Genomic DNA, 18,167 nt, shown 5'->3' with positions numbered 1-18,167 from the left:
GTATACAATAGTATCTAACACAGTATCTAACATCAGTTGTAACTTCGTTATTCGGCGTAAATCAGGTCATAAACGTAGTTAGTGTAGCGAGGGTTACTTCTGTGAATTGAACAAAAACTTGTTTGCTCCGAATAGAATCTTTAAATAATATATATTCTATACAGCGAAAGAACATGAAGAGAGTAGATAAGTTTTCGTCCGGTTCGTACAGGAGTCATGCCTACAATCGTTTTACTGCTCGTGCTATTCGCCAATACCAACAATAGATAACACGGGGTCAAAATATTTATAATTATTAAAATACTTGTCGAACAAATCCGTTCGACGTTTCGCGTTACAGTGGATTTTCCAGTAGTGTTCCAGTTTTATAATTTTATTAGCCTAAAATATTACGAGAAATACAAAAGCGTTAACTTTTTTGGAAAGACAAACAAAGCTAAATAAATAAAAATAAATAAATATTAGCTGCTTTTAGGAAACACAAATCAACGCAGGTTGTTATACACGGCTACAACTTATCCACAATTAAATGGAATACGATATACAGTGTGTATGATATCTAACTTGACAATGAAATAGTAGCTTAGGCCCGAGCGCGCTATATGTACGGCATCAAGTAAGGCGTTCCGCTCTCTACTCTATCCTATTCATGCGCGTTTAATTTATTTCGTAATAGAATTCATTACATATGCGTTCAGGAGTTTGACTATATACTACTGGACTGCTCATTACCATCTATAGATTATTGCCAAATTACGTGAAATAATCAGATAGTACTAGAATTCTAGAGAAGAGAGAAGCGACATAGAGACAATCCATTTGATTGATTAGTTAAGTTACGTGGTTTATTGACATGTTTTTTTTTTTTTTTTTGTAGAGTTAATGAGTTATCTTATTAAGATAAATCATAATACCGTAACGTAAATATATATTCTCTTATTTATATAAATCTTGGTTTTTTGTGCTTACTGTTTTCATATGATTCACATGGTGCTATAGGTTTTTGGGGTCGCCGATTAAACATTTAATGGTCTCTACAGGTTAAAATATGTTATAATTCTTAGAGAGTGCAGCCCATTGACGTTTTTGATCAACATTATGTAAATTATAAAATTATAAAGGTGAATAAAATTATATATTTAAATGTCTCGATAGTTTGTTCTTAAATTGTGATATTAAAAATATATTTTTTCAATATTTCTTATTCTGAAACGCTGCAGGCTGATAAAACATTGAATAAAAATTAAAGAAAAAAAATTATTTTTAAGGTTTTCTCAGTTAAATTTTTTTTTTAATTAGTACTATTTTTTAATAGCATTAACCGTTTGTAAAAATTTATTTTTTATAAATATTTCTTATAAAATTTTGTAAATTTTGTACAAGAAACTAAAGAGTGTTTACGAAAAAAAAGTATTATGTGATTTGCATAAATTTTTTTTAAATTTTTAAAGGGTATCATAATGTTTTATGAAATGCGAGAAAATTTTGACTATGTTAAAACAATAATGTAATTATTTTTAAAATTTTAAATATTTTAATCCAAATTTTTTTGATAATATTTCAAATTTCATAGCAATAAAAAAATTTGGAAGATATATATTACTTATAAAATTTTATGTATTTAAATCAGACAATGTTCTTTAACAATATTTCCAATTTAAATTACTCAACTTGATCAGTGAATAACATCTATTTATTTATCTTTTTTATCTGTATGTATTTTTTAATTGTTTTGAAAGCTGTTATATGTATTATATGTTGTTGAATTATAGACTCAGGGTCCCATTTGCCCGCACTGTATAGTAGCATTACCGAATAGTAACGGTATGCAGTTGCTACTCTGCTACGACAATGAGGGCGTATACGTAAATACTTACGGCAGAGTATCGAAGACGATGGTACTTCAGTGGGGCGAAATGCCTACAAGTGTTGCGTATATTGGTACGGGACAAATCATGGGTTGGGGTAACAAAGCGATCGAGATTAGGAGCGTAGAGAGCGGTCATCTTGATGGTGTTTTTATGCACAAGAAGGCTCAACGACTCAAGTTCCTCTGTGAACGTAATGATAAGGTATGTGTAATTTTGAGTATGCATATTTTGATAATTAATTAGAATATTAATCTCTTAACCCCTTGAGCCACGAATTATTCTTGCTTACCAATATTGCTAAAACTCTGTATCCAGAGGTTTTTGGCTCGCTGATTATGAAACTAAATAAGGACCAATATGGCGGACGTAATACTAAAGATTAAATCAAATCCTGTGAAACTTAGTATCTAGGTTTTTCTGGATGCTGATTACGAATTCGTTGTTAGATTTGCAAAATGACGGATTTAATATGACACAACTACTAGGTACTAAGTTTTACGGAAATCAGTTGAATTTTTAATTTTATGTCCGACATATTGAATCCATCATTTTAAATTTTGAAATTCTGATAACCTATTCATAATCAGCACCTCAAAAAACTCCTAGATACTAAAGTTTTATGGAAATTGGTTAAATTTTTAATATTGTGTGCGTTATATTGCATTTGCTATTTTTGAAAATCTGACGACGGATTCATAATCAGCGACCTCAAAAAGTTTTGTAGAAATTGGCGTTCTTTTCTTAGAGAAAATAAATTTCTTTAAAAAGAACATTAAATTTTTGGTATTTGTTTATTTACAGCAAGTAAATAAATACAATTTTGTGGTTATATATATATTTTTAAACATACATACTTTAAGGTGTCCCGAACTATCAAAAAGCAAAAAACTGACTTTAAAAGGTTAAAAAATTATTAAAATAATTAAAAACTGTAGAGACCTTGGTAAGTCACTCTAACTCACCGTGACGCAAACGATTAACCCTTTAACGCTCAAATGCACAAGAGTTTTTGTAAACTTTGACGATGTAGATATTGTAGACTGTATAAAATGGACAAACGTTTTATCCAAAAGTACTTTTCTTGAGGTTTTTAAGTGTGCTCTTTTAAATGCCGCTGAGAAAAATTTAAAAACAAGTCTCATATATCAAGTTTTGAGCTTTTTTTAATAAAAAATCATGATTTTTTTGGTTTAAAATTTTGGAAATCCCCATTTTTTACGATTTTTTCTAGTCAAACGTAATTCGATTTACTAATGCTCATTAATCACTTAGAAACGTTTGACCATATTAGTTTGTATCTTAAAAAGTGAATCCAATATGTCGCTTCCAATATGGCGGAAACATTGAAAAAACTAATATAATTCGTAGTTTCTTCTATATTTCCGTGTACTAATGTGAAACTATTAAGATAACTGAAATTTTTGGAAATATTATTTAGCATTAAATTCTTTAAGTATTATTTTTGAAGGATTTTATTTTTTAAGGAATTTAAAGTATTCAGAAATATTTAAATATTATTTGAATAATTTAAATTTTACACACACACACACACACACACACACACACACAATCAGAAGCTTGTAAAAACTAAACAATTACAATACAAATTATATATAAAATATACTTATTATTTTTACTGGACATTTTTAGTATTTGCAATCTGATTAAGGATACATCACATGTACAAGACATAATTTAATCAGTATATTCTCAGCAAAAAGTGATCTATATTGAGAATAATAATTTTAGCACTTTTAAGGGGAAGTGACATTAGTTTACCAATCCATGTGTGATATTGATGTAATAGTAAACATCACATATCTTTACTACATCGATGACGCACACACACATGTGCATAAATTTTTTAGATGAACTTTCTCACACTAGAGCTGCTAGCATATTTCTAAAAATACAATATCTTTAATGTTATCCTGGTTGGAAAAATTACTTTGTAAGAATTAGTTATAGTTAGTTTTTTCATTGAAAAAGTAACTAATTACAGTTACAAGTTATGATTTAAAAAATTAATTCATTACAGTCACAATTAGTAAAAAAATAACGAGTCGTTACTTTTCAATTACTTTTTTAAACTAATTGTACATTATTTTAAATATAAGAAATAAGAAAATCTTACATTTTATGTTCTATTCACTGTTATATATCATGTGTTTAATTATGTGTTTTATTATTTTATGTACACTAAATGAAAACTTTATAAAGATAAAAAATTAAATCATATGTACTGTTATTAGTATTTAATGAAAATAACGCTATATATGCTATCATATGTTGATTCATACATTCTCTTTGTTACACAATTTTAATAAAAATTTTTATTAATTTTTAATAGAATTTGATATTCAATATTTATGTCATTATTAAGATGACCGGTAATTATTTACATTAGCAATTTCTCATCGATTTTAATGACCTTCAAATATGTTGTCAAGGTTATTATTCTGAACAATTTTTCCCTACATATGTTACCGTCGCTCGGCCTTAGTTTTTGAGTTATACACAAAAAGTTATTAACAAAAAAAGTTTAATAAATATGATACATGATAATTATTCAGTATAGGAGAGGTAGCTCCGGTGACCTAGATCATAACCTATGTCGTTAAGGTCACCCTCCTGAGTGACCGAAAGCAGGTGTTGAAGCTTTTGATTAAAACAATATATTTTCTGCTTTAATCAAATATAAGTAAGAAGTACAGTGTACTTTTGGTTAAAGTAAATAATCCTATCTTCATGGCGCAGAACAATGTGGAAACAAAAAGTGTGGATCTTGTTTGGCATGAAAAGCGTAGAAGTTCTTCCACCTGCAATCCGCCCACGTGTTTTATGAACCACATTTGTGACTTTCTACGCGAAGTAAGGTCCAACCATACCTCCCCCCTTGTTTACAACGACGTCGGCCTGTACTGTGCCGAGATCAGACTGGGTGGTTATCACTCATCGTCATTTTTAACCCTTTGTAATCACCTAGGATCTATTTGATCCCAACAAATTTTCACATCGATATTACGAGTACTAAATTCTCCAAAGCGTGACCTGTAGCGCCATTTGCTGATGATTTGAGGTGTTTAGTCCACGACTGTATACATGCTATAACTTGTAAAACATCAGTGTGCTTTCAATTGTCGTTTGAAGTAAACGTTTTGAAATCTGGGGTCACGTTAACTTTGAGTGTGATTAGAACGTAAGTTTTTTTGTTAATTTCGGACAATTATTTTTTCGCCATTTTTGTGCTCCAAACGCCTCAAAAAATGATAAATAATATTGTGATTCCGTCAAATTTTTTTACTGCATTTTTTAATGGTTTCTGAATATTTGGATGGCGTATAATTTGTGTTCGCACTTGATTGTAAAATAAAAATTAAAGAAAAAAGATTAAATAAATTTTGAAGAATAAAAATCTATTAGAATTATTTTTATAATTAAATAAATACACTCTTCAACATTGAATCACCGCATTCTTGCCTCAAAATCATCGAATTCAATCTTCAAAATATACTTTTTGGAACACCCAGTACAAACTATTTTTTTTCTTTTTTTCTTAGAGTATCATATCTCAAGAGTAAAGCTCCAAATTTTTATGTAAAATTATAAAAAATTGAAAGAATTATGAATTTTTTAGTACAAAAAGACTGTTTAATAATTTTTTTCAAGATTTTATCTCAATACTCAAAACATAAGAATTGATTATATCAATTATGAAAGCAAGTTCTTCAATGAACAAATTATGTGTAGGAATTTTTAGTCCTCGATAGGATGCATACTTTGGTGCCGCAAGTGTTTAAAGTCGTTGGGGTCAAAATAACACTCGTGTGATTAATGTTGAATTTTTCGAGGTGTGATTACAAAGGGCTGATTAAGGTGATTAAATAGCTGTATTTATAAAATTATCAAAAATACTGGTAACAAAAAAATTCTTGGATAAACTTGAATGTTTGAAAAATGTATTCTAATATTTTTTAAGTAAAAATCTAAAAACGTTAGTAGCTAAGAAAATTTTAGAATCTTGCAACATTAGAAAAAAAAGTTTTACAAAATAAATCATAGCTTTTTTAATTTTTAATATTTTTAGCTAAAAATTTAGGTTTTTATTGTTTAGGTTTTGTACTTTAAGAACAAAGTCTTTGACCCTTTTTTAAAACGAGATATTTTGTATACTGAACATGGAGTATTTTAGTATACAGTATAATTTTGAGTATTTAGTATTATTTTTTTCTTAGATCTGAAAGATATAACGTGTTGAATTTTTGTAACATTTTGTATACAAATTTATATGCTTTTTAGGTATTCTTTTCATCAGCGAAGGGTGGTAGTTCGTGCCAGATTTATTTCATGACTCTAAACAAACCGGGCATGGCTAACTGGTGATCCCGAATGAGGCCGAATCTGGCCCCAAGATTATCCTCGCGATTATTCTCACTGCACAATTCTCCACGTGTATCGGGATACACAGCGTCAGCACGCACCCTCGCTCGCCCTTCACTGCCAGGACCTAGCGCTTTGGAAATGAGGAAGTGCGTACACCGTATTCAACATTCTTATCAGCATCAGCAACAAGTACGGCATCATCAATGTCAACGTCATCGTCATAATTATTTACATAATTTTTCGTGTAATTATAATCATGACTATGAAGAAGACGAAGAATATGATAAGTTCCAACGATGTGTTCAGTTGCCTCTACGAAGCACATCGGGAACATTGACGTTTGTGAATCTGCTTGTCAAGAGATTCCTTTGTTTTGTTACTTGCTCACCCTGCAGATTACGCAGCGCGACCTAACATGTGGTCGAAACGCAGAGCAAATCCTCTCCCCCTCCTATTCCACTTCAGAAAATAAAAGGTATATCCAGAAGATAAATTACTTCTGATAAATCGTATCAATATTATTATATGTGTATCTTTTTTATAATACAAATTTATCGCTTTATTTACTATAAGTCTGTACTCGTTTACATTGGCATGTATACATACCTTAATTCTCAAGAAATATTAATAAAAACGAGATAAAGTGTGTTTTACCGTGTTTGATCAATAATTAATAATTAAGAATATTTTATACGGAACATGATTTAGAGTAACGTAGTAGGAGTATGAACTTAATTTGTGCTGATCTTTCTAAAAATTGTGAAATAGTAGAATAAGAAATGGCGTTGTCAAATCACCAACTTGCATAGCCAACTGTGCCGTGCAATTGTTTTCAATGTAAGGAGACTCGTGCAATATCAACGCTGACTGGTCTATACAAAAAGACCCTAATTATGTAAGAGACTCTTTACTTGAATCTAGAATATCCAATATTTCAATAATCGAATTACGAGTGTCGTGGAAAGAATCGAAGATCTCGAAGATAAGAGAAAGAAAAAAAAGCGGAAGCTCGTATAGTGCTCGAATCGTGATTCTTTTTTTGTCGAAGTTAATTTCTTAGTGTAAAGTTCTGGTGTAGTTCTAATTAATGTTCCGAATAAAAACGGACGACGCGTTACGACGGGCTAGCGTATTGAAGAGATGACATCGTTACAACACGATATCATGATAAATTTAGAATTAAGTGAGAGTAATTACTAACATTAATTAATTCATTGTATAGTTATAGCAGCTGAGGATTCTTTCGGCTGACTCGTTATGGAAAAGACATAACGACAATGATGATGACACACGAAATGAAAAAACGCGCGAGTAAATATTCGACGGATGTCGTCACATTTTTATAAATAATAGATTAATTGTATTGTAGGAATTTCGTGACGCACGATGTCTGGACATGAATATCTGACAGTTTCTTTTTCCACGATGAGTTTTCAGATTTTGAAAAATTTTTTTTCATTTTTAATACAATTCTTTTGTCATGTTATTTGTCGACGAACAATACATTGGCGATACACAAGTCTTCAGCTTTTATAAAGAATTCATAACTTAGCGAGACGACGTGCGCTAAAAGAGAGGAAGTATCCTGTCCTTCCGTTTTCCTGCTCGTTCCTTGATCGCGAATCGTGAATTTGTTACATCTTTGAAGAAGCATTATTACGATCTGATTTCATACAATCTCAAAGATACTCTTCTCTTTAGTTTGGAAAAAAATCCTTAATAATATAATTACTGTATTGCTATTAACATCAGATTATCTTCGCTATTTTAATTTCGGTGTTATAATAAAGAAGGCAAATTTTCAAATTACGTGAAATATTATTTGTTCATATTGTCCAGCGGAATTTTTGAACGTGAATGCAATCAGTATACGTAATGTTTACGCGGGGGTTTTATTAATATCAGATCGAGTAATGTTAGAAATTGTAACAAAAGTGTAAGTTTAATTGACGTTATTAATGTAACACTGGAACAAGTGTGATAAGAGTGTTAAGATCAAGAGCCGAGATTATCCGATCCAAATATTGTTATTTCGACTACGAGGAGTGTTCGGGCGAGAATGATTGTGTGCGTGTTTGCTTGTATACGAGAGTATTGCGCATATTGCGATAAGCAAATTTGTTTTAACAATGTCTTTTTTTCGTCTAGCGCAGTTAATATATTCTTGCTCATTAACACTCCGTTTCTAAACGAGTGACATGGTTTACTTGATGCTACAATGTTTTGAAGTATTCTATTAATTAGTAAACGTCTTTATTTCGATTAGTTAATTAAATGCTTTGCGATATTTGTAAGATTAGGTGGATCGCAGTTTAAAGCAACTGATCACGTCATTGATGATTGGAACCTACATCTTTTGAAGGATTTGTTTCATTAACCATGATTATAACAACCGACAGTCAAATTAATATGGTCAATAGATGATATAAATGTCCTGTCATTCTTAATGTTAAAATATTCACATCCATTCTGACTGACTGTCAATTGGTCTAATCAGGGTGAAACTGATTCTAAGAAAAATATAATGCAATATGATACCCTTACGTTACGTGACTTGCAATACAATCGGGCAAAGCACATAGTGATTTCAACAATCCCATCGAATCTATGAAACACATATAACTGCTATGTTACGTATGTAAATTAGTGATTTTACATCTATTTTATATAGTAGTTATATTTGTGGTTTGGGGAATTATCACATGAGACATTTGTATATTCATTTATTTGTAAATAAATGAATAAATGTGGTGTGTGTGTGTGTGTGTGTGCGTGCGTGCGTGCGTGCGTGCGTGCGTGCGTGCGTGCGTGCGTGCGTGCGTGCGTGCGTGCGTGCGTGCGTGCGTGCGTGCGTGCGTGCGTGCGCGCGCGCCCGCCCGCCCTACACGATACATATAAAGTGAGATAATTTTAACTTAGATTGACTCGAAATCCTGTCAAAGCAAGTCTTGTGAAAGTTCTGTCAGTTGCAGCTTACACTGTGGTAATCTCTGTCGTGACGAAACATTTTTTATACCATTAACGAAAAGGACAACTCTGTATAATGTCATGGAAGACTGTTTTTTAAATGGAATAAGCTTTTTATCGCGCGAGGACAATGAACGAGTGGCCCACGGAAGGAAAGAGAGAGAGAGAGGAGGCGTATTTTGGGCAAATACTTTTGAACGATTATACATTTTATGGATTGGCAGGTATTCGAATATAACATTATGATGGTAATATAAATTACTTTAAACTAGATCTGCGAGAACCAATTTTGTACGGAAAAACTTTTCCCTTTTCTTTATTCGACTCCATTTTTTAATCTTAAATTTCTACGGTGTTCGCTACCTTTTTCTTACGTATTGTCTCCCAAAGATGGTAGTAATTTTTTTTACAATATAGTAATAATAATAATTATCACCACAATTTATTGATTGTATTATTACGATTTCTACTGTTAGAATATTGAAAGAGGAGAAATGTCACGTTAGATACGATGTACTATGATTACGACGCAATTATTATTTTTATTACTATTCACAATATTACTAAGGCCAAATATATGGACATTCATAATTTCATCAATGGTGTTATTTATCTTTTTCCTAACATGTAATTTGATGTTCTCGGTAGAAACCGACAACTTTCCTTCTGTCTTTTGAGAATGTAATCGTAAATTTTGTAGAATGGTTCATTGATAAATCGCTAATGTTAATGCACACCGTCGTAATAAACTCGGTTGCTAAACACGGTTTCTGTGTGTTGCATGATGATTATCGCGATTGCTATCAACTTAAACTTATCTTGTGCTTCCTTAGCATATAACTGAATTTCTTTTCGCACTTTTCTGTAGAGAATGCAGCTTATTGCTTACCAATTTCTATTTACCGTTCTTGTTTTTGGCTTGCTAATGCGAATGTTAGTGGAAAACGGCGCACAATAATTGAGTTTAAGATCATTAGAAAATGACTAACACAGTTTCATGTAATTAATAATGAAAAAAAAAATCTTAGCGGACCAATTTGACTAAATAGTCAGAAATTAGACTTGTTTTGGATGCGTTTTGGACAGGTAGCAAGCCAGCAATTCAAAGCTGCAATTTGTCTAAATTATATTAAAGTTTGTTTAACTGCCCTGACGTGTGAACTTGGTAAAAATTGGACAATACAGACAAATGCTAAATGTATATTTCAAACAATATTTTGATCGAATAGACATAACTAGACAGATTTTGTACTAAACATCTAAATATAGTCCGGAATTAATATAAAATATTTAGTATATCGTTAGTGCGCGGCGCCGATAGACCAGTAGGCGATTTAACTTTCTCGGTAAGACGCAGTCGACGCACTACATAAAAATCACTTGCAGCTCGATTAAGACGAACAATAATCAGCTTCTTTCCTCACAGAAGATAGTTTCTAGTTCATCTTTGTATTTTTAAAATTATATTTTTCGCTTTTGTTTTAAGAAATCTTATTTAACTTAATATAGTGACTTGATTATTTCCTTTAGTATTAAAAAATTCTAATTCTTGATTTGAAGGCATTGCTATCAATATTTTTTCAGCAGTATTTTTTTATCAACTTATGAAATATTAACTATATAAATAACTATACAAATAAATAATATAAAATAAAGTAAAAAAATATATTATATTATTAAATAATGAAAAATATTTTTTTATATAGATAAAACTGTAAAATTCTTCAAAATTTTAACGCAAATTATTTCTGTTTCACATTATATAATTTTATCTCGCATAAATATTTAATATTCTGAAAATGCAGATATTTTTATAACAGGAATACTTTCCATGTATAATAGACAAAATAAGGCATTGTTTCATTATTAATTTTTGGCATCTTTCTATATGTATATTTATAATCAAACAGCATTAATTTTAAATAACATAAATATATGACGCATATACAAATCATGAAATATTTTTTTACAGAATTTTTTAAACTTTATTTTAAAATTGTTTACTATAATCTTAAATTTTTTATGATTTATAATCTATAGTATTCTGCATTGTTAAATTAGTTCAGTACATATGTATGTGATGTATACAAAAAGTGATTTTTAAATACAAATAAATATAGCACGAAGTTATGTATTACAAGCATTTAAACAACTAATATAAATATGTAATTTTTGCAGTTATTGTCATAATTATCGACATATGATTAATTGTTTTTTTGTATATGGAAGCGAGGAGAACGTGATCACAGCATGATCTAACTGCGTGCTTACTACCGTAAACACATTTCAAGGGAAAGGGAGTCAATACGTTCGAAGACGAACAGACAACGCTTTTCGCACCAGTTGTATTTGAGCATTGACACGGTCGAAACTATTTGTAACGATGAACTGACCGTTATACAATTATCGAAACATTATTATACAGTCCACTGGAAGAATAAAGACATTTTTAACTCTTCATTCGTACTCTTTAGTCTTTGCATTTTTTTGCGTTTATCGTTACAATACACTTTGTGAAGGAAATTTTTGAAAGAATTTTTGGAATTATTATTTTATATACCGCGCGCATTAATATATTAGGGAATGATTCATACCGATTGCGAGTCTAATACAAATAATTTTGCAATTCTAATAAAAATCTTTTTTTATATGGAATAATATTTTTTTTGTAACTTTAGAAACACTGAAGAAAGTGAAAAAGTCGTGATTGAGAGTTATGACTTCACGTGCACGCTCTTCAAATTATTTCGAATGACTCCGAGTTAGAGTTGATCATTGATCGAGGGAAAAAAGAGAATAAGTCTGAAAGAAAGTTGCAGATAAGGAGAAGCGGATGGTAATAAGTGTTGGGCGCGCGAAAATAACGTAGAGAAGCAAGAGGAAGGATCAGGCAACGTACCACTCTTGGGGCTAATGGTGTATATACGAAAAGAAGAGCGAAGGGGGCGAGAGAATATGAAAACATGTTTGTGATATTACTCTCTCTCTCTCTCTCTCTCTCTCTCTACGCGCGCGCGTGTGTGTGTGTGTGCGTGCGTGTGTGTGTAGGGGGGGGGGGGGTACCGTGCACAAGGTTCACATGAAGGTCGCGTGCGCGACTGCTGGGGGAGAGGGTCAGAGAGAGGCTCAGGGGCAAAACGATGCCGACGGTGGCGGCGGCGGCGGAGGAGATAGTGGCAACGACGGAGCTGTATCGATGTCCGGGCGCGTTTGCCACCACCGGCACACACGCCGGCAGTATCCTGCGAACGAGTGGCATGCCGCTTCTCTCTCTTCAATTTCCAGGTCCTCTCCATTGCTAGGACCGCCATTGCCGCTATCACCTCCTCCACCTTCGTTCTCCTCCACCTTGTGCACCGCCGTTCGTTCAACTACTGGTTTATCTTTCCCTCTCCTCTTCTCCCACACATGATCTTTGCGCACAATTTCACGAATCATCAATTGCCCGTGCAAATTCCTCCATCTGTTTCCATGTTAAGAATGAATTCTATCCCTTTTAGGAACGAGTAAATATGAGAGATAATTATATGCAGAAAACATTCAATCACAAACTTGACGCTCCTTAAAATGCATAAGACTGTATTATTTAACTAAAGATGAGTACTCGGATTAAACTATAATTGTGTTTTTATTTTAGAATGATTTTATTTGATTCTTTTCGTATCGTAATTTAGAGAATCGCGAATTTCTTTTTTTCTCATCTGACGCCACTTGTCCAAATATCTTGGCCGCATTCTCGGACTTATCATGATGGCTGCTTTCCTTTTAGGGAACACAATCGACACAAGCATCGTTCTATCTTTTTTTGTGTTCAATAAGTAACAAAGATAGAACGATATTTGTGTCGATTGTATTCCCTAAAAGGAAAGCGGCCTATATAAAGCCTCCCCGCTTTTCGCGAGTCGAGTTCCGTAATCGCGGCAAGAATTGCAGATGTCAAGATTAATTGTTCAGAGGGAAACAATGATCGTCGAGAATGAGAATATGGCTTTGATTGCAGAAATAATTATCGATCGCTTCTTTTTCGTTCTTTTTCTTCACTATGATAGAAAGTTTGATTATTTTTTCCGAAAGATTCTTATATTCGAATAAGCGTGCAATATTATCACAGCTTCGAAAAATTGGAATTATTTTGAATATAATAAATACGTGGAGGAGGTGATAATATGGCCACCCACATTTACATTTTATGCAATAACTGTGTTAATAACTAATATTTTAAAATATTTTGAAATTTAACGGTTATATTCATTAAAATGTTGTTCATTAGATTTTAGATTCAAAGATAAAAAATATTTACTATATTACATATTATTTATAAATATGTAACGACACTGCATAATGGGTTGAACAAAAAAAGGGATTGTAATATATGGCCGCGACAAAAATAGATGTAATAAATTGTTTTTTTTTACAAATGTCATAATATTTTGTTACAAAATTATATATTTATATAAAATAAATTGTTAGGTTAGAAAAAACTAGTATAATTGTGAAGAGAAATAAAAGTAGATAGACTTACTTAATAAAGGTAGAATTTTTAGGTTTATACGTATATCTTTCTCCTCATGTCACGAATTATTAGTTAATAGTAGAATGACAATCGATATATCAATTAATTTTTTCAATATGGAGACAATCGAAAGTGATTATATTACCAGCACGCTTAGGTGACTATATATTAACAAAATCTTATGACATTGTTTAACTTTGTATAAGTTGAAATGTGTACAGCCGAATAAAAAGTTAAATAACAAAAAAATATTCAAGTGTACATATATTTGTGTGATAATGCGTTTAAGTTCTTTAAGTAAAGAAGAATAAGGAAGTATGTGTAATTAAATGCTAAAATATTTTAAAAAAGTTTCAAAATTTCGAAAGTTCTTAAAAGTAAAAATGCGTTATAACAAACGTTGACTATTGTACATTGTCATATTAGCGCCACATCATAACGGTAAGCTATTAAACAAATAATTCCATAATTAATTACTAGAATTTGTCAGCTAATAAAAATAAGTGGCCATATTGTTGACAATGAGCATAATATGGCCATACCACCTTTTCTTCTATTATTGACAAATCTGATTTATGCTGACATTTTTTATTTGTGTTTGTACTTTGCATTTTTTTACGCGACAACTTTTACACATCTGTCCAGTTTAGACACTTTTATGACTCGTACTTCTTCTTTATTTTTAACCGTATTTTCTTCATTTTGATTCCAATTAATTTATTTAAAAACTTTTCTTCTTTTCAAAAAATTAAAATCTACTAATATATTACCTCTGATGACAATGTTACCCTCCGATCCCGCTCTAGGTCGGAGAGGCGTGTCGAAAATGGATTCAAACGTTAATCACTGCAATAATATCTCTAATAATTTCGGAAAATTCTCGACAATGGGCGCCAGGCGCGATAATTCGCGTCACACAAAAATTACTAGTCTTTATCTATCCACAATAGCACGATATGCTTCGATTAGCCCGCGGCACAGGGGCGGGTCCTTTTTTAATGCGGAGTTAGGAGAGAGGAAGCGTTTCGCACAAAATATACATCAAGATTAAATTATAGAAAACATATAAATATATATTTTATAATAATACACAGGATTGAAAATAGTGTGATACGCGGTGAGTTTCGTATAGCAAGTTAAGGATGTATCGGATTGAAGTTCAAAATGGTACAAAGTTGCTAAAAATTTGTGAAATTGTTCTTTTAGTTTCCTTAATGTACTGAAAAAAATTGAAAACGCATCCACTAAACGGTTGCTGAGTTATAACTATTTTAATTTTCACCGATTTTACATGGTATCCTTTTCTTATGGAAAAAGACGATCTTGACGGATGAAACAGCTAAAAAAATATAGAAGAAATAGTACTAGTGTTTTGAATTTTTTTGTACATCTAGTATATGAATAGATGAAAATATCTGCCAAGTTTCAATTGTTTTCACTACACCGTTTTAAAGAAATAAAATATAACTTGAGATAATTGTGCATTTTCACTGTCAAAAGTTTAAACTTATAAGTAAAAAATATCGCAAATACGTAAAAAATACTTTTGTAAAAGTAAAAATAAGACTCCAACTATCGTTCAAGTTTCTTACATCTAGATTTACTATGCGTTAGGCGTAGATATTTAAGTATTTCAAATTTCATGCACTTTTGTCTAAGATTGTATGTCCGATACACCCTTAATTATAACAGTTCTTATTCCGCACTTCCGATGACTTAATCGTCACTACAATCCGATACGTAAGTCTCCTCGAGAGATCTTCGAGACGTGACGTGATGATTATTCGGAATTTACCGCAATATACGATAATTCGATACGAATTGAAAGCACTTTATGATACGCAATACCAAAGTTCTCGATATAATTCCAATCGTTACAACATACAATACGATAACAGTTGACTCGACTTTATCTCCGATACAAAATATTTTTCGACAATACTTGTTATTACAATACATGATACAAGGTGACTGTCGGCGGTCGATCAGGCGGGGGAAAAAATCTCGGACTCGCGAACAAGTTCATGAAATTCTTCACACGAATGTGCGAATATACATGAGATACCGAAACGCAACTGAAACCAATACGACGCGAAAATTACGATACGTAGAAAATATACCCAAGGAGATTCGGAGCCGGCCGATTTGCCGCGCACATGGCTGAGAACGCTTAATATCTTTGTTCTCCTTCCGCTAATGCCTTCGAGCTCTCTTAGGAACAGACGATACCTAAGCGCGGAAGAGGATAGCCGGGACCGATCTCACCGAGATATGCCAAGGTGAAGGTTTTACAAAATGACTGCTGGTGGTCGCTCGTCCGTTTGCCTCAAGAGACGTGAGTCGGGATCCTCAGAGCTTGCACCTCTCGTGTCGCTAGTTCGCCGAACAGTGATTTTCCGGCAGAGGATAGCCGGCTGCGATCCCACCGAGTCCTTGCGGCGGTACTTGCGCAGCCCGCGTAATTTTCAGGAAACTTTTCGTCCGTCGTTGATCGGAATATTGAGCGATCTAGCGTTACTCTCGCTTTTCCAGGACTTCTCTTTGCCATTTCCTGCTGCCACCTTTCCTTCTTACGCCTCGCGGTACAATCCGTTCTCGGCTGGCCAGGCCGCGGCAACTTTGTCCGCTACAGAATGTCGGGATACACTAGGGCCTTCGAATGCGTCTTGCAGTACGCCAATTTTTCCTGGAATGAAGTCGGAACGTCCTCCAGACTTCGCTCCTTCGATCTTCTTTCTGGGCGTGACACCTTGTACCTCCGAACGGCTCCGATAGCAGAACTTAGCCGGTGATCCACAGTCCCGGATTCCATCTGCACCGTCGTATAGCCGCTATCCTCCTCACAGCTTCTCTGATTTACAACAAGAAACTCCTTCGACCTCTCACCCGGATCTCGTTCGCAATTTCGCAGTTACTAAACAAAAGCACTTAACAAAAAGTAATTAAATTGAAAGACACGATAAGACGCACGAAAATACAAAAAGATATACGCCATCGAGGTGGAGAGATCGCTCCCCGCTGACACGAGAGCGCAATTTCAGATCTCCTCTCAGTCGAGCTTAGGCCCTTGACGGACAAAGTCACATATCAATATATGAGAAAGTATTAGAGATAATAGTTAAAAAACAAATTAAATTTTACGTAGAAAGTAATAATGTCATAACGGAACATCAGTCGGGGTTCAAGAAAAATTATTCGTCTGAAACAGCAATTCAAGGAGTTATACATGAATGGAAATTGATTATTAGTGAAAGACAAATAGTAGAAGTTATTTTTGTAGATCTGAAGTGGGCATTCGAGACAACTGATAGAAGAAAGTTATTAAAGAAATTATATCGATACGGTATTATAGGAACAGTTCTAGAATGGTTTAGGTCATACTTAAAAGATAGAATACAGCAAGTTCAGTTTGATGATGGATGATCTAAGGTATTGACTACGGAATACGGAGTGTCACAGGGTTCGGTAGTGGGCCCATTGTTGTTTATAATATATATAAATTAATGATATTGTTAATGTTTGTTCAGAGGTGTGTAGTATAAAAATGTTTGCAGACCACACCTTAATATATGTAACAGGTGAAAGTAGTGGAGGTAGAGAGAAAATTGAATATTGCATTTAACGTAATGGAGGAATGGATGAATACTAACAAACTGAAGATAAATGCGAGGATAAAACGAAATATATGTTAGTTCGAAGTATAAGAAAAGAGTTGAGAGGCAATACTATTGTGAAATGCTTGGATGGAGAGATTGAGCGTGTAGAAATAACGAAGTATCTAGGCGTAATTATCAATGATAGACTTAGATTCAGTGGTCACTGTGATTACATGCTAAAGAAAATAGGGAAAAAATAAGTTTTCTAAATAGAATAGAAAATTATATATCGATATATACTAGATGTACTATATATAAGATAATCATAGCATCTCACTTTGAGTATTGTGCGACGCTGCCAATTGATATAGGAGATACACGGCTAAGTATGCTACAAAAAGCGCAAAATAGAGCTATGAGAGTCATATTACAATGTGACAGATGTTCCGAAGTTAAATGTATGCTCCAAGAGCTGTAATTCATAACCATAAGACAAAGGCTATACTACAATATGTGCATTTATTTTTAAGATCCTAAATAATATGATGCCGGAGCAATTAAGTAATAGACTTAGGGGAGGAACGCGAAGGGGAGGAAAGGCAAACTAGGCAAGCGGGAGACATTGCAATTAAATTTCGCAAAACAAGAAGCGTGCAAAAAAGTGTTTTATGAGGATGTTTTATGAGGTGTTAATGTATAACGCATTACCACCCGAAATAAAACATTGTAATCGTTTAGAACGATCGTTTAAACGAATGTTAAAAGAGTTTGTCATAAATGGTGTAGCATAATATTGTTTATAAATGTATTGAAAATAACTGAGAAAGCTAATAAAAG

The 18,167-nt window shown here is 32.8% G+C and overlaps 1 protein-coding gene across 13 annotated transcripts in view; it reads left to right on the top strand.

The window, feature by feature from the left end:
• The window catches only part of LOC105839163 (traf2 and NCK-interacting protein kinase), a 113,807-nt gene extending 103,990 nt beyond the window's left edge, over positions 1–9,817 (top strand). For all 13 annotated transcript variants that reach the window (XM_012685270.3, XM_012685268.3, XM_012685274.3 and 10 more), the window contains 2 exons: positions 1,773–2,072; positions 6,171–9,817. In XM_012685270.3, the coding sequence (XP_012540724.1) occupies positions 1,773–2,072; positions 6,171–6,254 (384 nt within the window). In that variant the 3' untranslated portion in view covers positions 6,255–9,817. The remainder of the gene's footprint in view (positions 1–1,772; positions 2,073–6,170) is intronic.
• The last annotated feature ends 8,350 nt before the right edge of the window (positions 9,818–18,167 follow it).

Source organism: Monomorium pharaonis, chromosome 5, assembly GCF_013373865.1.
Source record: "Monomorium pharaonis isolate MP-MQ-018 chromosome 5, ASM1337386v2, whole genome shotgun sequence".
NCBI classification, from domain to species: Eukaryota; Metazoa; Arthropoda; class Insecta; order Hymenoptera; family Formicidae; genus Monomorium; species Monomorium pharaonis.
Note: the sequence above shows the minus strand (reverse complement) of the source record. Positions and strands in the feature narration are given on the sequence as shown.